The sequence below is a fragment of the Meles meles genome, chromosome 7, assembly GCF_922984935.1.
Source record: "Meles meles chromosome 7, mMelMel3.1 paternal haplotype, whole genome shotgun sequence".
Classification (NCBI taxonomy): domain Eukaryota; kingdom Metazoa; phylum Chordata; class Mammalia; order Carnivora; family Mustelidae; genus Meles; species Meles meles.
The window spans coordinates 52,858,019-52,885,956 of NC_060072.1; the positions used below are offsets into that span (position 1 = coordinate 52,858,019).

General features: G+C 39.1%; 1 protein-coding gene across 9 annotated transcripts in view; it reads left to right on the forward strand.

Annotated features, from left to right (window-relative positions):
• Nucleotides 1-27,938, forward strand: part of RIMKLB (ribosomal modification protein rimK like family member B) — a 137,492-nt gene that overhangs the window by 53,978 nt on the left and 55,576 nt on the right. For 8 of the 9 annotated variants that reach the window (XM_046012605.1, XM_046012606.1, XM_046012608.1 and 5 more), the window contains 3 exons: nucleotides 18,458-18,688; nucleotides 21,719-21,805; nucleotides 24,019-24,222. In XM_046012605.1, coding sequence (XP_045868561.1) covers nucleotides 18,458-18,688; nucleotides 21,719-21,805; nucleotides 24,019-24,222 — 522 coding nt within the window. The remainder of the gene's footprint in view (nucleotides 1-18,457; nucleotides 18,689-21,718; nucleotides 21,806-24,018; nucleotides 24,223-27,938) is intronic. The other variant, XM_046012609.1, reaches the window with a different exon arrangement.

Consider the following 27,938-nt stretch of genomic DNA (forward strand, 5'->3'; position numbering starts at 1 on the left):
AGCTTATTAATAAGGTTGAATATCTGGGGTGCCTGGGTGCCTCAGTCGTTAAGTGTCTGCCTTCAGCTCAGGTTATGATCCCAGGGTCCTGGGTTCAAGTCACACATTAGGCTCTCTGCTCAATGGGAAGCTTGCTTCTCTCCCACTCCCTCTGCTTGTGTTTCTTCTCTTGCTGTGTCTGTCTGTCAAACAAATAAATAAATGAAATCTTAAAAAAAAGGTTGAGTATCTTTTTTTTTTAAGTTTTATTTATTTATTTGGGTGGAGGAAGGAGTGAGCAGAGGGAGAGAGAATCTTAAGGACACTATGCACTGAGTCTGAGCCAGATGTAGGGCTCTATCTCATGACGGTGAGATCATGACCTGAGCTGAAACTAAAATACCCTTTAACAGACTGTGCTACCCAGGCACTCCAAGGTTATCTTCTAATATATTCATTTGGGTATCCTCACTTGTGAATGCCTGTTCAATCTCTTGTCCATTTTGCTGTTGTGTTGGTTGTCTGTTTATTTCACTTTTCTAAATGCATCATTTGTAGCTTGTTTTTTCCCTTAATGATGTTTTGATAAAAAAGAAGAATTTCGTGTATTTTAACTTCTCTTGTTTATGGTTGATTCTTTCTGTTACCTACATAAATTTTTTTTTCCTGTGTTGAGGTCATGAAGATAACCTCTATGTTAGCTTTTAGAGAGTTAACTAAGGGTTTTATCATTTACATGTAGATTTATAATCCACCTAGAATTGACGTTTGTGTGTGGTGATAGGTAATGATAAAGTTTCATTTTCCTTCCATTTCAATGTTTAGTTGTCACAGCACTCTTTAATAAGGGAGACTGACCTTTCCCCCCCTGCTCTCCAGTGTTATGATATAATAAATCAAGTATCTATACATGGGTGGATTTAATCTGCTCTTTTGCCTAATTTTAATTCTTTTCACCAGCATTGACAGAGCCTTAATCACGACAGTGTTAAGAATCCAGTAAAGCGAGTCTTATATTTTTTCAAGATTATCTAGTTATTCATGTTCTTTTGCATTTATTCATAAATTTTATTTTGTTTTTAAGATTTATTTATTTATTTTAGAGAGAGAGAGGATGAACAGGAGGGGCAAAGGGAGAACGACCCTCAAGGAGACCACACTAAGTGTAGAACCCAGCATGGGGCTTGATCTCAGGACTCTGAGATCATGATCTGAGCAGAAACTGGGAGGCAGGCATTTAATCAGCTGTACCAGCCAGGCACCCCGATTTCGTAAATTTTATAATCAGCTTGTCAAGTTTCACAGAAATACCATTTGAAATTTTGATTAGTTTTTTATTGGATTTATAGATCAATTGGGGAAGAAATGACAAATTCATACTATTGAACCTTCATTATGCAGATGTTTACATGTGCTCTTGGGCTCATTCTCTCTCATTCTCTTTAATGTTTCTAATGATATTTTGTAATTTTATTCCCAGAGGTCTTACACATCTTTTATTAGATGTAACTTTGTTCCTGTGAATTTGTTGTTATTATAAATGGTAACAATAAAAGTTTTTTGTTTCTGGGCACCTGGGTGGCTCAGTGGGTTAAAGCCTCTGCCTTTGGCTCAGGTCATGATCTCAGGGTCCTGGGATCGAGCCCCGAGTCGGGTTCTCTTGCTCGGCGGGGAGCCTGCTTCCTCCTCTCTCTCTGCCTGCTTCTCTGCCTACTTGTGATCTCCCTCTGTCAAATAAATAAATAAAATCTTAAAGTTCCTTTGTTTCTACTTCATTGCTGGTTAACTTTAATAATATACTGATAGGTAACTCATTTATGTCAGTAATTTATGATTATTTTGAATTACTTGCTTTTAAAATTGTATCATTTACAAGTAATAAGTTTTATATTTCATTTCCAATCCTTATATCTCACTTTCTTAACAGCATAGGGCAGGACCTTTGGGACATTGTTGGATTAAATAGTTATAGTGAACATTTTAGTCTTATCATCTCAGGGGAAAGCTTTCAACATTAAACCATTAAAATGTTGTTTGCTATAGGATTTTTAAGATATCCTTCGTCAGATTAAGGACGTTTTCTCTAAGTATGCTAAAAGAATTTTTTTAAAAAAATACTGAATGCTTGTTGAATTTTATCAATGTCTATACATCTATTAAATGGTTATACATATTTTTATATCACTGTAAATATTATGATTGGTTTTTTTAAGTTAAACCAAACTAAATATTTTAGAATAAACCCAACTTGTGTATGATTATTATTAATATTATGGTGGGTTTAATTTGTTAATAGTTGTTGAAGAATTCTGCATTTATGTTCATGAATGAGATTGCCTTGTAATGTTCATGAATGAGATTGCCTTGTAACTTTCCTTTTGTTGAACTAGTCATGGTCAGTTTCTGCTAAGTTGTGTTTGGCCTCACAAAAAGGGCTGGGGAGTGTTTTTTGTTCCAGAAGACAATATAGTAACACTTTTATTTTTTCCTTAAAAGATGGAATTCACTTTTGAAAGCTTTTGTGTCTAGAGATTTCTTTTGGAAAAGTTTTAGTTAATGGGTAATTTGTTTTAGTGGTTTATTTCTTCTTGCAGTTTAGATAAATTGTATTTTTTCTGGAAATTTTTGTACATTTTATCTAAGTTCTCAGATGTGTTTTCATAGAATCATTTCATTATCCTTTTAATGTCTACAGGATATACTGTGAAGCTCCATTTTCATTCTCAACTTTATTTGTGCTTTTTTTTTTTTTTTTTTTTTTTTTTAAACTCTGTATCAGTCTTACCAGGGATTCAAACAAACGTATTTGTTTTGGGGGGCAAACTTTTAGTTTGGTTGTCTTTTCTATTGATTTCCATTCCATTAATTTCTGCTCTTAAATTTTTTTTCCTTTTACTTTGGGTTTTTTAGATGTTAATATGATTTGACTTCTCTTTAGTGTTTTGAGGTTGCTAGTTTTTATTTTTTTCTTCTTTTTAAAATTTTATTTTATTTGTCAGAGAAAGAGAGTACAAGCAGGGAGAGTGACTGGCAGAGCAAGTAGAGGGAGAAGGAGGCATCCCTGCCTCCCCCCTGAGCAGGAAGCCCAAAGTGGAACTCGATTCCAGAACCCTGGGATCATGACCTGAGCCAAAAGCAGACACTTAACTGACTGAGCCACCCAGGTGTCCCAAGTTCCCTAGTTTTTCTAAAGCAGTTTATAGAGACAATTTTGTTTTATGCAGTATGGCTTCAGGTTCAGACATGGGTTTCAATCCCTTTCTGCTTCTTGAAAACTGTGAGATAAGTTCAGATTTCAATAAATAATAATTGAGCTTTTACTATATGCCATATAGTGCTGGGAGACATAGCTGTTAAGAAGATAGTCAAGATTTCTACTCTTACGGAATTTACTTGTTACTTTCTCTAGCTCTCATTTTCCCCGGCTGCAAGAGGGAGTAGTGGATGACAGTGATGATTAAGTTTAGTGCCTTTTATGTGCCGGGTTCTTTTTCACTAATGTTAACCACCTTAGTCCTCACAGCAACTCTGTAAAGGAACTATTTTTACTCTTCCCATTTTACAGATGAGGAACTTGAGACACCGATAAGTAAAGTAACTTTAGCCTGAGGTTGCACAGTGGGTAAATGGTGGACCTAAGTTCAAATCAGATGTGGGGTTTTTGTTATAGGCATGCCAGAGAGGACTTTGCAATATTCTTTTTTTGCCTTTGCTATCCCCTCACCATTATCCCTTGCTGTTCTTGAGTCTAAACGAAACGTTTGAGAGGAAAAACCCTAATCGCCTAAATTCTCTGTAGTTTTCTTTGGAACATTCAGTATTCAGAGAATTTGATACAGTTCCTTCTTTTGTTATTAATTATTCCATAACCTTTAATTTATATTTATTTAAAATTATATAAATAGGGGCGCCTGGGTGGCTCAGTGGGTTAAAGCCTCTGCTTTTGGCTCAGGTCATGATCCCAGGGTCCTGGGATCGAGCCCGGTATCGGGCTCTCTGCTCAGCAGGGAGCCTGCTTCCCCCCTCTCTCTCTGCCTACCTTTCCGCCTACTTGTGATATATGTCAAATAAATAAAATCTTAGAAAAAAATAACTTATATAAATATACTTGTATAATTGTATTTATTATAGCTGCATTCAGAAAGTTCTGTTTATCATTAGATGTGTAAGCTGGTATTGATTGCCAAAAGTTGGTAGAACAGATTGATATATTTGTGTTCAACCCCGAACCACTGTTACAAAGAAGTTTGCCCTTTCTAAAGTGGATGGAAGGGGCTTTGTCTACATCACAAGGAAGCTTTGCTGCCCACCCCCCCCCCCCCTTTCTTCTATAGTAGTCTATTGCTGGAAGACTGCAGTAGAGTTTCTTTTCTTTTTTTTTTTTTTTTTTTAAGATTTTATTTATTTATTTGACAGAGACAGCGAGAGAAGGAATACAAGCAGGAACAGTGGGAAAGGGAGGAAACCTGATGTGGGGCTTGATCCCAGGACTCTGGGATCATGACCTGAGCTGAAGGCAGAGGCTTTAACCCACTGAGCCACCCAGGTGCCCCTAATTTTTTTTTTTTAAGATTTTATTTATTTACTTGACAGAGAAAGACAAAGCAAGAGAGGGAGCACAAGCAGGGGAGTGGGAGAGGGAGAAGCAGGCTTCCCACTAAGCAGGGAGCCCAATGTGGGATTTGATCCCAGGACATTGGGATCATGACTTGAGCTGAAGGCAGACACTTAATGACTGAGCCACCCAGGCACCCAGCTTTTAATTTTTAAATCATATTAGGATAGTAGAGGTGAACTTCATAAAGCTTTCATGCTAAGTTAGCAAAATAGAAGTATATCTTGGTTCTAATAGTGAGTTCTTGTGTGTCAAATATTTAAAAAATTAAATCAGTTTGATTGGGACAAGTTCCCAGGTTTTATTGCTATTAACAGTCACCGTTCGTGCTATCAACCTACCCTCCCCAGCAATGTAAACTCAGAAAAATTTATAGCCATAACAATTATTAAGCACTTACTATATGCCAATCATTTATTAAGTACTTTACATACATGCATAGTTCCCCCTACTCTACCCCCGCTCCCCCCCCCCCCACCTGTCCTCTTTAAAAACTCTCAAGTAGGGCTAGGATTTTATCCCAAGGCTCAGATTATATTAAAGTGGGTTTTCAGCAAATGTTTTTGAACAGATGAAAGAGGGACTATATAGGGGCGCCTGGGTAGCTCAGTGGGTTAAAGCTTCTGCCTTCAGCTCAGGTCATGATCCCAGGGTCCTGGGATTGAGCCCCATGTCGGGCTCTCTGCTCCGCAGGGAGCATGCTTCCTCCTCTCTCTCTCTGTATGCCTCTCTGCCTAGTTGTGGTTTCTCTCTGTCAAATAAATAAAATATGAAAAAAAAAAAAAGAGGGACTATATAAATGGAAGAGTCCCTTAAAGCTATTTTGTCTTTTTGTTTATCAGTTTCAGGAAGTATTTCTCCTAAGATAATTATCTTAAAACTATCTGTGGAAATGCTGAAGAGAATGTACTCAAACCTGCAGAGTTTGAATGTCAGCATTTATAAAATTTAAAGAGATGAATAATTTTATTTTTTTAAGAGATCGATTATTTTAGTTAGTACTATCACATTTCTGTTAATTGGTGTCTTAGCTCTTTCTGCCAGTTTTTGGTATAGAGTTGGTTATATTGACCTCAGATTCTTTATTTGTTGAAGGTACTTGGAAAAGAAGCTACCAGTCACTACCTTCAATAAAGGTGCTTTTTTTTTTTTTTTTAAGATTTTATTTATTTATTTGACAGAGAGAGATCACAAGTAGGCAGAGAGGCAGGCAGAGAGAGTGAGAGGGAAGCAGGCTCCCTTCAGAGCAGAGAGCCAGACGTGGGACTCGATCCCAGGACCCTGAGATCATGACCCGAGCCGAAGGCAGCGGCCTAAACCACTGAGCCACCCAGGCGCCCAATAAAGGTGCTTTTATAAAATGGACAGTGATAATTTGATTGCTTGTTTACCTGCTTTTGGTTTCCCTCTTCTTTCTTTTCTCTTCTTTAAAACTTTTATTCATTTTAAATCAGAAAAAAAACTCACCAAATAGTTTACCCACTTTGTCTTTTTTTTCTTTTTTTTTTTAAAGATTTCATTTATTTGACAGACAGCAAGAGGGAATACAAGCAGGCGGAGTGGGAATGGGAGAAGCAGGCTTCCTGCTGAGCAAGGAGCCTGTTGCTGGGCTGGATCCCAGGACTCTGGGTTGTGACCGGAGTGGAAGGCAGACGCCTAACGACTGAGCCACCCAGGTGCCCCCTCTCTCTTAAAACACAGGACTGTCAGCTGCAGTGCGACAGTGCACAGGGATAATGAGGTAGACTGTTAGAGTAGCCTATCTTTTGTTTCTTTCTATGCCACTGGTGAGGGATCTGGAAAGGAATTTTCATCATTCCCAAAAGGACTTACCTTTGAGGAAAATAATTTGGTCTCTACCTGGGATTATTAGCTAAGACTGCTCAGTGGGTTGGGCCGCTGCCTTCGGCTCGGGTCATGGTCTCAGGGTCCTGGGATCGAGTCCCACATCGGGCTCTCTGCTCAGCGGGGAGCCTGCTTCCCTCTCTCTCTGCCTGCCTCTCTGCCTACCTGTGATCTCTCTCTCTCGCTGTCAAATAAATAAATAAAAAAAAAAAAAAAAAAAAGAAACAAATTGTAGAGCAAAAGGATTGCTGAGAATGGTTAAAGAAGGATATTTTGATAGGAACCACAAAATATATCCTGTTAGGAAGCAAGTAAGCAAATAGGAAAGACATCATATATATTCTTTGTCGAATGGATTCTTAGTATTCCAGTTTTTGGTGTTTGATAATTAGTAGCTGTTTGAATTCTTACCCAGCTTTAATAAAGACTTTCTAGTGTTTTATATAATTCTTCAGAATTATCTGTCCTCTTGTACTATAAATTCCCATTATCCAATTGTGCTCTTTAAAATTTAGGTAATTTTCTTACTTCATTTTGATAGTTTGGAACCTGGTCAGGGAAACAAACCAGTAATTAAAAAAAAATTTTTTTTAAGAGGACATTTCTCATGTGTTAGATATACAGGAAGACAGATTTGCAATTTGTATTTAATGGTAGGATTAATTCTGTGTGACCAATTGGAAAATAGGTTTTAATGACTTGAGTATCATAAAATGTTTATAATTATTATTATTATTTTGGTGATATCACTCTTTGAGATTTCAAAATGAGGGAAATACCACTTTTTGGTGGTAAATTTTCAGTAGTTTTGTCAGTTAAGTAATGGAACAGTTTCCTGGAATGTTGACCCAAACAATTAAATTTTGTTATGTGAATTTAGCTGGGAATCTGGAGCTCAAAGTTGTTAATCTCTTATACTGTAAATACTTTCTCTAACTAGAACTCACAGACTGAGAAACATTTCACGTCCTAGATTTGGTTCTGATTAACTTTAGCAAGCTATTCTAGCTATTAGTTACTTTTCCATTCTCACTCCTTCCAAGATGAACTAATAAGTAATTTTACTGCACTAATAACATTTTGAACATAAATGGCAAGGGAAGTAGGATAGTGGTAGAACAGTAAATGAACTTTCAGTATTGGTGAAAGGATGAGAAACTATTAACGAATAAGAGAGGAAAGCTGTGCAACAAACCCTGGAGATTTTTTTTTTTTAAATTTTATTTATTTATTTGACAGAGAGAGAGATCACAAGTAGGCAGAAGGGGGAGGCAGGCTCCCTGCTGAGCAGAGAGCCTGATGCAGGGCTCCATCCCAGGACCTTGAGACCATGACCTGAACCGAAGGCAGAGGCTTAGGGAGCCACCCAGGCGCCCTGACCCTGGAGATTTTTATTTATTTATTTATTTTACTTATTTTTATTTTTATTTGTTTTAAAGATTTATTATTTATTTGACAGACAGATCATAAGTAGGCAGAAAAGCAGGCAGAGAGAGAGAGGAAGCACGCTCCCTGCTGAGCAGAGAGCCCAATGTGGGGCTCAGTCCCAGGACCCCGGGATCATGACCTGTGCCTAATGCAGAGGCTTTAACCCACTGAGCCACCCAGGTGCCCCACCCTGGAGATTTTTAAATAGGAATGACCAGCATCAGTTTTCTCTAGATGAATTTGATATGATGTCTTGATTTTGGCCCCCACTCAAACCCCACCTTGTATTTAAAGTTTTAAGGGAATAGAGAAGTTGAAAGAAAAGAATTATGGGCAGCTATATTCTTGATGCTTAGATGGAGTGTTCAGTAGTAACCTTTTGTTCTCTATGTCTCTTTCTTCTAATATGTATAAATATTATATACATTAAACACAGCTTTTTGAGAGAGTTGTTAGCCTTTTGCAACAAGTAGCTGTTTTCAAGTTCCCCCTAAATGCTTCAGTATCTGTAACTAAAAAAGTAAGGACACTGTCCCATATACTTTTTAGTGCACCTTAAGAAATGAGTAACTTGGGGCGCCTGGGTGGCTCAGTGGATTAAACCGCATGCCTCAGGTCATGATCTCAGGGTCCTGGGATCGAGCCCCGCATCGGGCTTTCTGCTCCGCGGGGAGCCTGCTTCCTCCTCTCTCTCTGCCTGCCTCTCTGCCTACTTGTGATCTCTCTCTCTGTCAAATAAATAAATAAAATCTTAAAAAAAAAAATGAGTAACTCTTTAGTGGCATCTGATACTTTATTTATTAAATATTTAATTTATTTATTTGACAGACAGAGATCACAAGTAGGTAGAGAGGCAGGCAGAGAGAGAGGGGGAAGCAGGCTCCCCACTGAGCAAAGAGCCCGACGCGGGGCTCGATCCCAGGAACCTGTGATCATGACCTGAGCGGAAGGCAGAGGCCCTAGCCCACTGAGCTACCCAGGCGCCCCTGGCATCTACTACTTTAGAGTCGGATATCTATAGCTGAATCTAAAATATCTTTCAGTTACTCTTTTTAGATCAGGCTCTGTAAAGGTCCATGCAAAGGTATTTGGATGTAATGTCTTAGTCTTCCTAACTCTAGAACAGTTTTTCCATTTTTTTCTTCAGTGACATCAACTTTTTCAAGTAATGGGAACAGTTATCTTTAATGTCTCATAATCTGGGTTTGTCTGATAGTTTCCTTTTGGTGTCTGCCTTCTGAAGTTTCCTGTGAATTGGCGTGATTACATACAGGTTGTGCATTTTGAGCAAAAAATTACTGACTGGGTGATGGTAGGTACTTCATAGTGCATTCACCTGGGAGGCACAAAATAACTGTTTGCCACTGGTAGTGATGCTGAGTTCGGTCCCTGGGTAAGTAATGTCTGTGTGGTCTATTACAAAAACCTATTTTTACTTTTTGCCTAGCAAATCTCTGATATTTTGGCACTATACAAATATCTCATCAATCTTTTCTTAATGCTTTTTTTTTTTTTTTAAAGATTTTATTTTATTTATTTGACAGAGAGAGAGCACAAGTAGGCAGAGAGGCAGGCAGAGAGAGAGGAGGAAGCAGGCTCCCTACAGAGCAGAGAGCCCGATGTGGGACTCGATCCCAGGACCCTGAGATCATGACCTGAGCCGAAGGCAGCGGCTTAATCCACTGAGCCACCCAGGCGCCCCTTTTCTTAATGCTTTTAACATCTTTGATCATTGCCTGATTCACTTACTGCATGGGGGTTTCAAATTTTGTTATTCTATGTTAATGGCATTCATCTCCAAAGAAGAGCTTTTCCTGATAAACTGTAGTTCCTGCAGAAATGGTGGGATAAATGTAATTTTTCCTTAACTACTGGTTTTTAGAATAAGGAATTATGTAGTAGTCCCTTCAGTGATAGCAAATGAGGCCCTTTTTTTGGTCCTTCTCTATAATTATGAATTCATGAACTTTTTTTTTTTTATTCAAAACATTATCATTTGGGGTGTCTGGGTGGCTCAGTGGGTTAAAGCCTCTGCCTTCGGCTCGGGTCATGATCCCAGGGTCCTAGGATCGAGCCCCACATCAGGCTCTCTGCTCAGCATGGAGCCTGCTTCCTCATCTCTCTCTTCCTGCCTCTCTGCCTACTTGTGATCTCTGTCTGTCAAATAAATAAAATGTTATTAGTTAATTGACCTTTTTGATGGCCATATCATCTGAAATTTGGCTAATTTTGAACCCCTCCAAACTGTCACCTGTGTTTAGGGACACGTTTCCCTTAGTCTTTGAGTGCTTCCTTGATCTCTGATATAGAGATTGTGTGGGTTTTTAATTGTGTACATATAGTGTCTTCACTTAAAACTTCTAGTTAAAATTCTGACAGTTTTTTTTCTTTTTGAAGATAAAATATTTAGAGCCACAATAAATAAATAAAATTCTTAAAATTCTGTAAGCTCTAAGTATCTCAGAAATCCTTAAGAATCCTCTGGAACATGAGAAGATGGAAAAAAGGGGTGCCTGGATGGCTCAGTGGGTTACAGCCTCTGCCTTTGGCTCAGGTCATGGTCCCAGTGTCCTGGGATTGAGCCCCACATCGGTCTCTTTGCTCAGTGGGGAGCCTTTCCCTCCCCCCAACCCCCTGCCTGCCTCTCTGCCTACTTGTGAGCTCTCTCTGTCAAATAAATAAATAAAATCTTAAAAAAAAAAAAAGATGGAAAAAAAATGTCAGAAAGGAAACAATTTCTTATTTCCTGAGGACAAAAACACTAGCGCCCCCTCGCCACCAAAAAAACTGCTAGTACTTACTCTTATTGGTATAGCTGAATTCTACTCTCAGAAAGGACAGGTTTACATTAGAGCTACATAAGAGATTCTTCACTTAATTTTTGGCAAGGAGATTGTTATATCCCAAAGGAATCTTTCAGCTTGGAAAATAATCAGCCCATAGCACCTTCTCACCCTGCCTTAACAAAAACAGTAGGCTTTTAATACATAATAGATTTTGAAAAAAAAAGTTTTTTTTCATCATAAGTGTACTTTTTACTATCACCTTTTTCCCCATCCCTCACCCTGCCCACCCTTCTGGTAACCATCAATTTGTTATCCATAATTGAGAGTCTCTTTGTCTCTTTTTTTCCTTTGCTCATTTGTTTTTTTTCTTAAATTCCACGTATGAGTGAGATCATATGATATTTCTTTCTCTGACTGACTTAGTTCATTTAGCATAATACTCTCTGGCTCCATCCATGTCATTGTGAATGGCAAGATTTCATTCTTTTTTATGGCTGAATAATATCTCATATATATGCCACATCTTCTGTAGCCATTCATCTATCAGTGGACACTTGGGCTGCTTTCATAGTTCAGCTATTGTAAATAGTGCTCCAGTAAACAGAGGGGTGCATGTATCCCTTTGAATTACTGTTGTTGAATTTTTTGGTAAATACCCTATCTATACAATTCTGGATCATAGGGTACTTTGATTTTTACCTTTTGAGGAACCTCCATTTTGTTTCCCATAGCAGTTGCACCAATTTGCATTCCCACCAACAGTGCAAGAGTGTTCTTTTTTCTCAACATCTATGCCAACACTTTTTTCTACTTTTTTTTTATTTATTTATTTTTTTTCTACTTTTTTTTTAAAGTAGGCCCCATACCCAGCGTAGAACCCAGTGTAGGGCTTGACCTCATGACCCTGAGATCAAGACCTGAGCTGAGATCAGGAGTTGGGTACTTAACTGACTGAGCCACCCAGGTGCCCTTACATAATAAACTTTTTATCTCAAAAAGAGAGAAGTAACCCCCCCCCACACATTGCTTTTCTAAGATTCACTTACTATTGGCTGTTAATGTGTGATCATTCACTTAATCTAAAATGTAAACTCTGAAATATTTGTACTGAAATCTTCATCCCAGTCCAAAATAAAATTAGATGAATGGTTTCACAAGGTGTTAAGTGAAAAAGGTAATATATTTCTGAGAAAGTGGAGTCAAACTGAGTAGTAGCACATTCATCTGCACTACCTGTTAAATAATGAGTGTAGTAGAACTGTGGGGAAAATTCTACACATTTATATGCATGTATATACTGAATAACAGGGATCTTATATTTCAGTTTTATAACCTCTACATCAAAGATAATCGTAGCTTTTGCTAACAGTGCCCAAGAGATTAGTAACATTTAAGGCAGAGTTGTGAGAGAAGTTGCTTTGCCTTTTTGGGCTCACATTGATTTGTACCTGCCTTTCTTTCTAGCCTTGTTTCACCTTCTGCTTGTCTAAAATAATGAAGTGTTTGTTTCTGATACAAGAGATGATAAATATCTGTTCATCAGTAATACCCAATAGTTGTAGTATGCAGATCTGCACTTTGGGTAAAGTACTCCCATACTCCCAAGTTTTGGTGGCAACAGATAGGTGGTTTCTACTGGTGGTGTGGACTAGCGAGGGGGATATTTCCATTGCTTTCTTAAAGTTTTATGTGTATTTTGAGAGAGAGAGTATGCACAAGGGAAGGGAAGAGAGAGTCCTAAGCAGATTTTGTGCTAAGCGTGGAGCCTGACTTGGGGCTCGATCTCATGACCCAGAGATCACAACCTGAACTGAAACCGAGAGTCGGCTGCTTAACCAACCCCTGTGCCACCCAGGTGCCCTGATTTTACCACATATCTTAAAAGTGCAGTTTAGGGAAATGCAATGAAAATGTAATGATGGTTGAATTTTTCTCTTGGCCGTTGACAGTATCTTTTTCTTTTGTTTAATAGCCATGCTATTTTTTATTTATTTGACAGAGAGAGATCACAAGCAGGCAGAGAGGCAAGCAGAGAGAGAGGAGGAAGCAGGCTCCCCGCCCAGCAGAGAGCCTGATGTGGGACTCCATCCCAGGACCCTGAGATCATGACCTGAGCGGAAGGCAGCGGCTTAACCCACTGAGCCACCCAGGCGCCCTGACAGACAGTATCTTTTTCTGATCACTCAAATTTCTTAACATTCAACCTTCCTATTCTGTTTTATTTAATGAATTTGATCATTCTCTCCTGATTATACTGACCTTTCTCATTTTTCACAGTATTTCTTAAAGATAGATTTTTCTAGGGGCACCTGGGTGGCTTAGTTGTGAAACATCTGCCTCTTCAGCTCAGGTCATGATCCCAGGGTCTTGGGATCAAGCCCTACATCGGGTTCCTTGCTCTGTGGGAATCCTATTTCTCCCTCTCCCAGTCCCACTGCTTGTGTTCTCTCTCCCTGTCAAATAAAATCTTAAAAAAAAAAAAAAAAAAAAAGATTTTCCTAGTTTTTTGGCTGATTTATTTCCCCTTAGATTTTCAGTTCCTTTTCCTGTCTCTTTTTTTTTTTTTTTTTTTAAGATTTTATTTATTTATTTGACAGCGCGCGCGAGAGAGAGATCACAAGTAGGCAGAGAGGCAGGGAGAGAGAGAGAGAGAGAGAGGGAAGCAGGCTCCCTGCCGAGCAGAGAGCCCGATGTGGGACTCGATCCCAGGACCCTGAGATCATGACCTGAGCCGAAGGCAGCGGCTCAACCCAGTAAACAGACAAATAAGTAAGTATGCTCACAGGTGTACACACTCCACATTACCAATATGAATTATGTACACATATATATGTATAGTTTTAACACATACTTCTGCCTACAGAATAGTTGTACTTTGATGTCCTCATGTTATCACCAAAATCTTTTATATCTGAATTCAGCATCTTCTGCCCTAAAATGGCTTTGCCTTTTTAACTTTCCCATTCTTCATGTCCTAGTTTAAAAACTTGTAACTCCCAGTCTGGTAATTAAGTTTCTTCTGACTTAAGAAAAATGCTTTTTACATTTGCCTTTTGATGCAAGTCACTGAGAAAACCTAAGAAATGGAGAAGTGCAGGGGTGCCTGGCTGGCTCAGTCAGTTAAGTCTCTCTCTCTCTCTCTCTCTCTTTTTTGTTTAACCTCTGACTCTTGATTTCTGCTCAGGTCATGATTTTGGGGTCATGACACTATGTCTCAAATAAAATACATTTTTTTCTTTTAATGAGAAAGTGTGGGATTGCAGAAAACTGTGCCAATCTCAAGATGCCTGTAGCAGTACTATGAACAATTACAAGAATCCCTGAAGGCACTGACAAAACCTCACATCTCCTGATGACCACGTCGTACCTTTGTGCAACTGACCCTGGAGAACAATGACTTCTACTTCTCTTTGACCTTTAAATTTTTCTGTAATTCTCTTTTGGTGGTAGATTTTCAGAATTGAATCCTGCTGGTAAGGGAGTGTGGGAAATGCTTCTAGATCCTGCCATATTGAGAAGGATTAAAAGATGGGATAGGGGCACCTGGGTGGCTCAGTCGTTAAGCATCTGTCTTCGGCTCAGGTCATGATCCCACGGTCCTGGGATCGAGCCCCGAATCAGGCTCCCTGCTCAGCGGGAAGCCTGCTTCTCCCTCTCCCACTCTGCCTGCTTGTGTTCCTTCTCTTACTGTGTCTCTCTCTGTTAAATGGGTAAATAAAATCTTACTTAAAAGGGTGAGGTGCGGGGTACCTGGGTGGCTCAGTGGGTTAAAGCCTCTGCCTTCGGCTCAGGTCATGATCTCAGGGTCCTGGGATCGAGCCCCGCATCGGGCTCTCTGCTCAGCAGGGAGCCTGCTTCCTCCTCTCTCTCTGCCTGACTCTCTGCCTTGTTGTGATTTTTCTCTGTCAAATAAATAAAATATTAAAAAAAAAAAAGGGTGAGGTGCGGATAGTTTGAAGTATCAGCCGGCAGTATGCAGCTCATACCCTCAGTATTTGTTCCCTTAGAACAAATATAAATTCTTTAGCTTAGAATTTTGTATCCAGCAATTCCAGATCTGAGTAGTTACCTGAATGAAACAAAATCAGTCTTGAAGATTTATTTGCATGCCCTGTGTTCAGTGCAGCATTATTTATGATAGGTAAAACAGGAATAAACTAAGTATTCATTGACAGGTGAATGAATGAAGAAAATGTGATATATATGTACATATATTTGAATATTATTCAGCCATTAAAAAAGAATGAAATTCTGCCACTTGTGACAACATAGAGGACCTTGCAGGTATTATGCTAAGAGAAATAAGTCACACAAGGAAAGGCAGATGCTGTACGATCTTACATGTGGAATCAAAGCTGAACTCATAGGTACAGATCATAGACAGTTTGGTGGTTGTCAGTGGTGGGTAGTGGGGTGGGGGAAATGGGAAATGATGGTCAAATGGTACAGACTTCCAAGTTATAAGTAAATCTTAGGGATGTAGTGTTCAACTTGGTGACTGTGACTAACAATATTGTAACGTATATTTCTTTTTTACAGAGAGCAGGAGTGGGGAGGTGCAGAAGGGAGGGAAAGAGGGAATCTTAAGCAGACTCCACCCAGTGTAGACCCTGACACAGGACTTAATCTCACAACTCTGGGGTTAAGACCTGAACTGAAATTAAGAGTTGGTCGCTCAACTGACTAAGTCATGCAGACTCCTATATTATATATTTTAATGTTGCTAAGAGAGTAGATCTGATCACAGAAAATTTGTAATTGTGAGGTGATAGATGTTAAGTAAATTTATTGCAGTGATCATTTCCCAAAGTATTTCATATAGTAAATCATTCTTTTGTACACCTAAAACTAATACAGTATTATGTGGCAGTTATACCTTAATAAAAACCTGTGGCTTTTCATGTTTGACACCTTAAATAACCAGCCTTATCTTTTACATTCTGTCAGTAAAAATTGTAGTTGTTTTTGTTGTTGTTTTTTTTTTAAAGAATTATTTATTTATTTATTTGATAGAGATCACAAGTAGGCAGAGAGGCAGGCAGAGAGAGAAGGGGAAGCAGGCTCCCTGCTGAGCAGAGAGCCCTTTGCAGGGCTCAATCCCAAGACCTTGAGATCATGACTTGAGCCTAAGACAGGGTCTTTAATCCACTGAGCCACCCAAGTGCTCCTGTAAAAATTGTAGTTGAACTGTAAGGGCCTATTTAGCCAGAGTGTCCCCACCTTGGTTGAACAGCCATTTTGTTGTTTATGCAGTAAAACTTAAATTGACCCTGTCCCCCCCCGCTCCCGAACTTACTTAAAAGCAAGTCTGGGAAGCCAATCAATCAGTGGGGGCGCATACTGTCTCCTAGCTACCAAGGAGTGTGGTCCCTGCCTTTTGGGTGCCAATTCTCACCAAGGTGATAGGCTAGTGCACATGTCTACTGTAGGGTGAATTGTAGTTCAATTGGCCACCCGTGTGTGACCTAGCATGACTGTGCAGCTTTCTCTGTGTATTGCAATCTCATTGGCCACCTGTGTGTGGCCAGGCCCAACCACATGGCCTTTGCTCTATAAAAGTTAGTCTGTGAGGCAGGGAGGGGTCGCCTTCTCTGTAAGGGGTGGCCCTGACCAGTCTGTTTGACAGTCGGTTTGATTCTTGATGCTTGGCGGTTTGATTCTTGATGCTTGGCGAGAAATAAAGCTTTGCTTGACCTTCGCTTTGTATCAGTCTCGCTCCTTTGACTATGGACCCATTATTTGGAGACTCAACATTGGGGACCCAACAGAAACACTTATTTTTCTTACTGATCTTTTGCTCTGTGATTTCCAACTCCTGTAATTGTGAAGTTTTATTCCTCTTTAAACACACACATACCTAAGCCTTATGCTCTAACTCAGGTGTTAACCTACTTTTCTTTACTATATCAGAACTTCCACATTTAAAAGTGTCTCTCCCACTAGAGTGGATTCTTCTAAGAATAAGGACCTTATCTGCCTTATTTGCCAATCTATTTCTAATCTTTACAAAATAATCTGACACAATAATTGCTTAATAGTAAGTGAATGAGTAAGGTATTGGTTGTATGGTTTATCTCTGAAAGGATATAATTCCAGTTAACTCACTAAAAAGAGAAGGAAATAAAACTTTAAATGTACTGACAGAGAAAGAGGTCTCTGGTGTAATTTTGAGTGATGAGAGAGTAAAATATCTTAAATATTTTTCTATACTTAGCAGTGGGGAAAATATATACCACTGTTAACACTGAGTACCGGGACACCGGGGTGGCTCGGTGGGTTAAAGCCTCTGCCTTCGGTTCAGGTCATGATCCCAGGGTCCCAGCATCCTGGGATCAAGCCCCTCATTGGGCTCTCTGCTCAGCGGGGAGCCTGTTTCCTCCTCTCTGTCTCTGCCTGCTTCTCTGCCTACTTGTGATCTCTATCAAATAAATAAAATCTTTAAAAAACAAAATACTGAGTACCTAGGATGTTGATTGGGAGCCAAATACATTATATATTTTTTGTATTTGAATGTTTGAAAATAAGCATACTATTTTTTAATGTAAACAGGTTTTTTTTTTAAGACTTTATAATTTTTAAGTAATCTTTTACCCAACTTGGGGCTCACACTTACAACCCTGAGATCAAGGGTTACATGCAGTCCCCAAGGAGCCTCCTGGGCTCCTGGGTCTTGGATTTTTTTTTTTTTTTTAAGGATAAATTTTAATAGGTGTTGAATAAAATGCAACACCTAGGCATAAAATCATAACAAAAACCCTAAAAGAAAGCAACTTCTTATTTTTTGCTTTATCTAAAATAAACACATAAAAATATAATTAATAGAGTTAATCCCATTATATAATGTTAGCATACAGTGTTGTATTAATTTCAGGTATACAGTGTAGTGCTTCAACAATTCCATACATCAATTTGCCTTTTTTTAATATATTTTTTAAAGATTTTATTTATTTATTTGGCAGAGATCACAAGTAGGCAGAGAGGCAGGCAGAGAGAGAGAGGGCAAGGAGGCTCGGGGCTCGATCCCAGGACCCTGAGATCATGACCCAAGCCAAAGGCAGACACTTAACTCACTGAGCCACCCAGGCACCCCCCTTTTAAGTATTTATAAGTAATTTCTAGACACAGCATGGGGCTGGAACCTACAACCGAGATCAAGAGTCACAGGCTGTACCAACTGAGCCAGCCATGTGTCCCATGATTTGCCCTTTTTTTTTTTTTTTTTTAAAGATTTTATTTATTTGACAGAGAGAGATAACAGGTAGGCAGAGAGGCAGGCAGGGGGTGGAGGGAAGCAGGCTCCCCACTGAGCAGAGAGCCCGGTGCAGGGCTTGATCCCAGGACCCTAAGATCATGACCTGAACTGAAGGCAGAGGCTTAACCTGCTGAGCCACCCAGGTGCCCCCCCGCCTTTTTTTTAATTCAGCATATGTATCTGGACGTTTTTTCTGTCTCTGAACATAGAGTTTATGACGGTCTTTTTAGTTTTATTAAGAAAGCTTTGCACCTGATGTGGAGCCTTGAACTCATGATCCTGAGATCCAAGAGTCCTAGGCTCTACCAACTGAGCCAGCCAGGTGCCCCATGACTTTTTTTTAAAGGCTCTTTGGTGTTTCATTTATTGACACATACAAATTTAATCACTGCAGGAATTTTTCTCAAGTTTTCCTTTTTCTTGTAAAGAATATAAGGAATGTCTCGTTCCAGTGAAATCTTAAAATTTTACTTTTAGTTTTGTGACCCAAACTCTTAAATATTTTAGTATATTCCCTTTTAATGGCCTTGGCTTCATTCCTATGTATTTCAGGTCTACGGATCAATGGAGAACTAATAACTGCCTATCCCCAAGTGGTGGTAGTGAGAGTACCAACCCCTTGGGTGCAAAGTGATAGTGACATAACTGTTTTGCGCCATTTAGAGAAGATGGGATGTCGGTTGATGAACCGACCTCAAGCCATCCTGAACTGTGTTAATAAATTTTGGACTTTTCAAGAGTTGGCTGGCCATGGTGTCCCTCTGCCAGATACTTTCTCTTATGGTAAGTTCACTAATAAGAATTTTTTTTTAATATTTTATTTATTTGACAAAGATCACAAGTAGGCAGAGAGGCAGGCAGAGAGGAGAAAGCAGGCTCCCCGCTGAGCAGAGAGCCTGAAGCGGGGCAGACAGATCCCAGGACCCTGAGATCATGAACTGAGCTGAAGGCAGAGGCTTTAACTGACTGAGCCACCCAGGCGCCCCCACTAATAAGAATTTATAGCCCAAGTTTTACAGCACTTATAGTTCTGAAAGCTGACTAAATTAATAGGGTTATGTGATACAAGGAAATTGTGAACATGAAGGAATTTCTTATAGCTTTCAGTTTTAACAAACTGGGCCCAAGAATTATATATTTTGCGTTAAGATTTAATTCCATGATACTGTAGAGTGGATTTAGCAAACTTTTTGTAAAGGGCCAAATAGTAAATATTTTGCACTTTCTGGGCTGTAAGTTCTCCCTTGTGACCCTCAGTAATGCTGTTGTAGTGTGAAAGCTGTGTTCCAATAAAACTGCATTATAAAAAAAAGACACTAGACCAAATCTGTCTTAAAGGCCTTAGTTTGTCAATGCCACGGTAAAAGATAATACAATTTGGTGACATCTCTGTTTAATGTCTGATTATCCTTATCAGCATTTTCGTGATAATTCTTCAAAAATTGTTTTCTTTTAAGAAAATGACAGTATTCTAGGTATACTTGAAAACTAGTGCTTCTAAAAAACTGTCTGTGGTAAAGGTAAAGGGTCATTTTTTTAAGACCAACATGCTGTGTTTCAGTACTCTTTTTTTTTTTTTTTAAGATTTTATTTATTTATTTGACAGAGAGAGACACAGTGAGAGAGGAAACACAAGCAGGGGGAATGGGAGTGGGAGAGGGAGAAGCAGGCTTCCCGCTGAGCAGGGAGCCCGATACGGTGCTTGATCCCAGGACCCTGGTATCATGACCTGAGCCGAAGGCAGCTCCTTAACAACTGAGCCATCCAGGTGCCCCTGTGGTTCAGTACTCTTATAAAATATGATAAAAATGTCTGAGCAATGCAAGATGGCTATAAAAGCTTCCAGTGCTACTCTTTTCATATTTATCTGGTCACATATCAGTAGCAGAGAAGTCACAAGCAGGCACAGATTACTGGACAACACTTTCGAGTAGCACTGCCATAAATAATACTGTGTTAGTATATTTCCTGTTTGTCCAGTTCTTTTGTTTGGAAAGGATCAAACTTACTATAAATCATCACAATTTTCCATAAAGACAGTTCTTCAAATAAATGTTCAGTAGTGTTCTTGGAGAGTTAATGAGGCCTCTTTAAAAAAAAAAAAAAAGATTTATTTATGAGTGAGAGAACACGCACACGCACACACGTGTGGGGAGGAGCAGTTGGAAAGGGATGTGCAAACTCTGCACTGAGTGTGGAGCCTGATACAGGGCTCAGTCTCATGACCTTGAGATCGTGACCTGAGCCAAAATTAAGAGTTAGACGTTTGACTGAGTGAGTCACTCAGGGGCCCCAACTTAAATATTTTACAGAAAGGAGCTCCCCAAGTGTGTATGGCACGTGTGGATACAGTTGCTATTTTTAGCAATTGACAAGAAGAGACAATATGAATAGTTTGAGAATTCTGTCAGATGCTTTTGGGATCTAGCTTATATTAGGGGTCTATACTTCGGATTTCAGAAAAGTGGAAAGGAGAAAAGTGTTAAACAAATTAACAAATGTTACCTATACTCTAATGTTGAAGGTTTAAAATTAGGGGACAGAATCATCTTAATGTCTCTAAGCTGCAAATGTATGATATTGCAGTTGATTAATGAACTTTTTCCAGGTTAAATTCTTTTATATCACCATGCTGAGTTTTTACAGCCGTAGTTCCTTTTGCTCTAATCTTGTTACTGTATCATTTGTTCTTAGGCAATAAAAACAGTAAAGGATAAAACTTAACTCATGGGCACTGGGTGGCTCAGTGTAGAAAGTACTCTGATTAATGGAGATAGAAAAATTAATTTGTATGTTTCATGAGGGAGAGAACACAGGTAGCATCAACCTTGGATAAGTCTTGTAAACAGACTACTCTGTTTCTTAATCTAAATCGGGCAGTGAGTACACTGAAGATGATCTTGGTGCTTCTGTTATTTTGTGTAGCGGAGGAATAAGGGATAAAAATACAAAATAAATTTTATATTTATAATGGATAAAAATATAAAATACTGTATAGAATTAGGTAACTGAGTGGAAAGATAATTAATTTTTTAAGTTTAATATTAGAATATTTATAGTTTAAGATAGATTTCATCCATTTTAAAAGGGGTTATTTTAAACTAGTATTTAACTGTCCTTACAGCTTTTTTTTTTTTAATATTTATTTATTTATTTACAGAGAGAGAGAGAGAGAGAGAGAGAAAGAGCGATCACAAGTAGGCAGAGGCAGGCAGAGGGGGGGGGGGAAGCAGGCTCCCCGCCGAGCAGAGAGCTTGATGCGGGGCTGGATCCCAGGACCCTGAGATCACGACCCGAGCCAAAGGCAGAGGCTTTAACCTACTGAACCACCCAGGCACCCCTCCTTACAGCTTTTTAAAGTAGGCTCCATGTTGTGCATGGGGCTTGAATTCAGGACTGTGAGATCATGAGGTCAAGACCTGACCTGAGATCAAGAGCTGGATGTTTAACTGCCTGAGACACCCAGACAGTTTTAACTTTTCCTTTTTTTTTTTTAGATTTTGTTCATTTATTAGCGTGAGTGAGGGTGAGCAGTTGGGAGAGGGAGAAGCAGACTCCCAACTGAGCTGGGAGCCTGATGCGGGGCTCAATCCCCAGGATCATGTCCTGAGCCGAAGGCAGATGCTCAACTGACTGAGCCACCCAGGTCCCCCAGGCACCAGTCAACTTTTAATAACTTTCTTTAAGAAAAACAAAATTTAGCTATCAGGTTCTTAACCTTCTACCTCCTCTGTGCTGCTGACTTTAGTATAGACAAAACTTACCACAAAACACCTCTGTTACTGTTCTTAATTTCTTTTTTGCTCAAACCAGGCGGTCATGAAAATTTTGCTAAAATGATTGATGAAGCAGAAGTTCTGGAGTTTCCAATGGTAGTGAAGAATACACGAGGTCATAGAGGTGTGTATGAATTGTTCCTATGGTACATCATTTTGAAATTACTCTTGAGAATTAATAAGGTTGATTATACAAAACAAATTATTCTTACTCTGATCAATGCTATTATTATTTTCTTTGTATTTCCTCATGGTTATTAACTAGACAGTAGTCTTACCAGTTGAAATGTATAGCTTTTGAAGGACTTTGGGAGAATAAAAGGAAATTGTTGGTACATGGTACTTCAGGCTTCTGGAAGTCTGTTTTGGCTAGAAGCTATTCCTATTCATTTACTAGTTGTCCTAGAGATTTTAAGGTGCATATTTAATTTAGACCAACTTTCAAATTATATCTTTATCTTCCTCTTTAATAATGCAAGGACCTTAGATCACTAATTCCAGTGATCCCTGTCCCAATTTATATAGTTTGAAGACTTAAGTATACAAAGTAAAGCTATGAAGCTATAGAAGAAAGTGTATAAAGATATCTTAATGACTTCAGAGTAAGGATTTTCTTTTTTTAAAGATTTTTACTTCTTTGACAGAGAGCACAAGTAGACAGAGAGGCAGGCAGAGAGAGAGGCCGAAGCAGGCTCCCTGCTGAGCAGAGAGCCCGATCCTGAGATCAAGCCCCGAGCTGAAGGCAGAGGCTTTAACCCACTGAGCCACCCAGGAGCCCCCAGAGTAAGGATTTCTTAAGGCATAAAATTTTCATGAATCCAAGTACTTCATAAAGATTAATGCCTTGACAGTAGGGTAGCCAGGAAGTCTTAGGGCTCCACAGAGAGGCTCCAGTGAACACCGAAACTGCATGATCTCTTATGAATTATCCTCAGAAGTCATACAGAAAAGGTTCTGCTGTGTTCCGTTGTTTGAAGCAATCGCAGGCCCTCCTCGATTCAAAGGGAAAGGACAGAGATTCCCCCCTCTTCTTGGTGAGAAGAATGTCAAAGGATTTATACCCCCCCCCCCTTTTTTAAAGGACTTTATTTATTTATTTGAGAGAGAGAGAGATCATAAGCGGGCGCTGGGACAGAGGAAGAGAAGGAGCCTAAGGCAAGGCTGGATCCTAGGATTCTAGCATCATGACCTGTGTTGAAGGTAGATACTTAACTGACTTGGCCACATAGGTGCCCCACACCCATGTTTTAAAAACAGCCACTTGTGGGTGGCTGGGTGGCTCAGTGGGTTAAGCCTCTGCCTTCAGCTCAGGTCATGATCTCAGGGTCCTGGGATCGAGTCCCGCATCAGGCTCTCTGCTCAGCAGGGAGCCTGCTTCCCTTCTCTGCCTCTCTGCCTTCTTGTGATCTCTCTCACTCTGTCAAATAAATAAATAAAATCTTTAAAAAAAAAACCAGCCGGGGCGCCTGGGTGGCTCAGTGGGTTAGAGCCTCTGCCTTCGGCTCAGGTCATGATCCCAGGGTCCTGGGATCGAGCCCCGCATCGGGCTCTCTGCCTGGCGGGGAGCCTGCTTCCTCCTCTCTCTCTGCCTGCCTCTCTGCCTACTTGTGATCTCTGTCTGTCAAATAAATAGGTGGATTCTTTTAAAAAAAACAAAAAACAAAACAAAAAAAAAACCAGCCACTTGTTTTGGCACCAAAATTGACAAATACAGTAATGGAATTGGCTAGTGAACTCAGAAATAAAACTAGGTATGTAGTAACATACTGCTATTTTTTCTTTTTTTTAAAGATTTTATTTATTTATTTGACAGACAGAGATCACAAGTAGGCAGAGAAGCAGACAGAGAAAGGAGGAAACAGGCTCCCCGCTGAGCAAGGAGCCTGATGTGGGGCTCGATCCCAGGACCCTGAGACTGTGACCTAAGCCGGAGGCAGAGGCTTTAGCCCACGCAGCCACCCAGGCACCCCACTGCTATTTTTTTTCTATGCAAATGTTATATATATTGTATAATAATATAGGACTTATTTTTACTTAGAGGGAAATGTTATGCTAATAAATTAGGCTGGCATTATTGGCTGACCTGGAGGAATACAAATGTTAGACCCCTGCTTTATGACATATACCAAAATCAACTCTAGATTACTGTAGGAATTAAGGGAGTGGTAGGAGAGAATTAACTTTATACACATTTTTGTATTGTTTCACTCATTACCGTAACTGTTAAAAGGTAATAGATTCTGAAAGAGCAGGTTGAGACTCAAGAAGATGCAGGTGGTGCATATCAACTGTGAGCAGTTTGACTTACATATATTTTTTATTCTTTTTCGACCACAGGCAAAGCGGTTTTCTTGGCTCGAGATAAGCACCATTTGGCTGATCTAAGCCATCTTATTCGCCATGAAGCTCCATACCTGTTCCAGAAGTATGTTAAGGAATCTCATGGACGGGATGTGCGTGTGATTGTTGTGGGAGGCCGTGTGGTTGGCACCATGTTACGTTGTTCAACAGATGGAAGGATGCAAAGCAACTGCTCACTAGGTAAAAACAATACAGGTGTCTTTCTAGTATATATAATACTATAGCTTCTCCAGTGAGTATTCATATATAACTACAGATATTTTTACTTAAGTTTAAAAACATTATCTTTCACTTGTAACTATGATCAGTACTTATAATACATTATTATATGAATATAATAAATATACTTTTGAGTTGTATTCTAATAATAAAATTGGTTTTCTCTGAAACATAAATTTGCTTTTTACTCATGCTCAATTTGTAACCCAGTTCACACTTGTATGAAATGTCTGACCAGAGTTAAAGATTTCGTCTTTGGTGATAATACTTAATTTGCATGTAACTGTAGTTCACTCAGGCTGGGTCTTAACCTGTTTTACCCATTGGTCAAAACAAGATTACTGCTTTTGATTTACTTTACTGTGTATTTTCTTTATCTCTTATTGTTAAAGTACCTTAGAACTTAGTCTGGGTTTTTTTCCTGTGTATTTCGTTTCTTTAGTCATCTGATCTGGATCATGGATCTATGTTGTTATTTTCAAATTTATATCTCCATCTTGGGCTTTCTTTCTGAACTCCAAGTACATAAAAATAGCTGCCTGCTCAGTTATCTACCAGTAGTTGTATAACAGACAATCCTGTCCAAAAGTGAATTCCCCATATAACTCTCCCTCCCAGTGTATTTCACCCCCAGTTTTCTCCTTATCATTTAATGGCAGCTCTGTCTCTCCAATTTAGACCAAAATCCTTAGTCTTCAAGTCTTACACCACAAATCAAAACTGTCAGATTTCAGTTTCTTTATTTCTGCTCTCAAAGTGTATCCAGATCTGACAATTTCTCATTATCTCTGCCGTTAATAATGTCTTACCATACTTGGATTACTTGTAGTAGCCCCTAATTGGTTGTTTTGCTTCCAGCTTTACTCTCTTATAGTCCAACACCGCAGTAATGGGATAGATCTTTTTAAAATACATCTCAAGTCAGGCTTTGTTTAAAATCCTCCAGTGGGGGGCGCCTGGGTGGCTCAGTGGGTTAAAGCCTCTGCCTTCGACTCAGGTCATGATCTCAGGGTCCTGGGATCGAGCCCTGCATCGGGTTCTCTGCTCAGTGGGGAGCCTGCTTCCTCCTCTCTCTCTCTCCCTGCCTCTTCCTACTTGTGCTCTCTATCTGTCAAATAAATAAATAAAATCTTAAATAAATAAATAAATAAAATCCTCCAGTGGTTCCTTGTTTCATTCAAAGTACAGTAGTCTATAGTGGTCTTACAGTAGACTAACAGTCCCTGCGTGATTTGACCCCTAGTTATCGCTGAGATCTACAACTACAGCAGTAAATCTCAGAAACATAATGTTGAGTCAAATGAAAGTCTTAAAAGAATACCTACAGTATTCCATTTATATAAAATTTAAATATATGTAAAATCAGTCACAGTTTGCTGGGAATATAAATTTATATAGTAAAGTTTAAAGAAAAACAATATTGACAAGTGTGAAATTCAGCATAGTGCCATAGAATAGGAGCACAGGGAATTTGAAAGAGAATTGTGATATAAAGCCTCTTTTGTACTCTTGAAAAAATAATTTCTGCCTCCTGGCATTAGTTCTTCATACCCCATTTTCCATCCCATCATATTATGCTTATTAGCAACTGCAGAGCTGAATGGCATCTTTTAATTTCTGGGACACCTTTACCTTCTTACTTTTCTACTGTGAAATTTAATTAACAATTTTTATACTTTAAGCAAAGAAATTACAAAGGTAAGTTAATTATATATTAAGGAATACTTTCTAAATTTTGAAGTAACTGAGAATTACAGGAAAGTATGAAGGATTTGTTTGTACCCATTAACCAGTTTGCAAAATAAGTTGTTGATTTAGTTCTCTGTTGACTCCCTTTCCTGTTCATTTCTCCCTCTCCTCCTCAAGTTCTGAACTTACTGTTTCTCTTTCCCTTAAAAGTACTTTCAGTTCTTCTGTCTTCCTAAATAAGATACTATAGTATGTTATAAAACCTTATATAAATGATTTATAATGATATATATATCTCAAAGATTGTATTTATTTATATGAGAGAGAGCATGAAAGGGGAGAAGGCAGAGAGAGAAGCAGACTCGCCGCTGTGCAGGGAGCCTGATGCGGGACCCTGATCCTGGGATTCCAGGATCATGACCTGAGCTTAAGGAAGTTGAACCAACTGAGCCACCCAAGCGCCTCCCCCCACTTTTTTTTTCACTTAGCGTCATTTTTTAGATTCATCTATGTCAACATTTTAGCAGTAGTTGACTGATTTTGCCTGCTGCATAATTTTATCTTTTGACTGCTTCCAATTTGGGCTTTTTATAAGCAGTGTTGCTGTGAAAATTTTTTTGTATCTTTAGATTATAGGTTAACCCATTCACTCAGAAGTGGGATTTCTGTATCCTAGTGAGTTATACAACTTCACCTTTACTAGATATTACCAAATGAGTGTCCAAAGTCATAGTATGTTTCTTATAGTGCCACCTTTTTGCCAACTTGGGATATTGATAGACTTCAAACATTTTGTCAGCCTGGTGTGATGATATATCATGTTATTTTAATTTGTACTCCTGACCTTAACCAGCTATCTTTTCTGAATTGCCTGTTGAGGTCTTTTACCTCCTTTATTATTGGAAATTTTTTTTTGTTTTTTTTTAATTTTTTTTATTTATTCATTTGACAGACAGAGATCACAAGTAGGCAGAGAGGCAGGCAGAGAGAGGAGGAAGCAGGCTCCCCGCTTGAGCGGAGAGCCCGACGCGGGGCTCGATCCCAGGACCCTGAGACCATGACCTGAGCCGAAGGCAGAGGCTTTAACCCACTGAGCCACCCAGGCGCCCCTGTTTTTTTTTTTTAATATGACTTGGAAAAGAGTCCTTTATGTACTTCAAATCCTTCATCATTTACACGAATTGTAAATGCAGTTTTTCATCCCAGCTTATGATATCTCATCTTTTTTTTTTTTCTTCCAAAGATTTTATTTATTTTAGAGAGAGAGGGAGTCCAGAGGGAGAAGCAGATTCCCCGCCCAGCAGGGAGCCCAACCATCCCAGGACCCTGAGGTCACGACCTGAGCTGAAAGCAGCTGCTTAACCATTAGTATCCCCTCGGGCACTCCTCATCTTTTTTGGTTTATATATTTTAGTGAATAGAAATTTTCAGTTTTAGTATCAAGTATATTCATGGTTTTCTTCACATTCTTTATTTTTTATTAAAGAAATTCTTTTTCACCCCATGGCTGTATTCTATTCTTATTACAGTTCTGTAAAATTTTTTGAAGTTTAGCTTCCATGTTTAGGCTGTTAAGCAACCAGAAATTGATTTTGTTCTTCAGTGTAAGGTAGAGATTCCCATTTTCTTTTTTCCAAATGAGTAACACCTGGTTTTCCCAGCACTATTTATTGAATGGCCTGTTCATTACTTATTTATAATGCCATCTTTCTTCTGCTTCAGGGCCCTATGGTCTGTTATATACTCTTCATTCCCTGTATGATTAGCAATCTAAATTCCTCTACCATTATGCCTACTATCTGATAGAGCAAGAGTACCTCTGCCTTATTCTCCAAGATTGAATGCCCTCATTATTCTGTCCCCAGGGAGGCCTTTTTTTTTTTTAAATAATCCTGATATTTATTTTTCCATCTTTATTGAGATATAATTGACATATAACATTGTGTGGTTTGAAATGTACAACATAGTGATTTTATATATGTATGTAT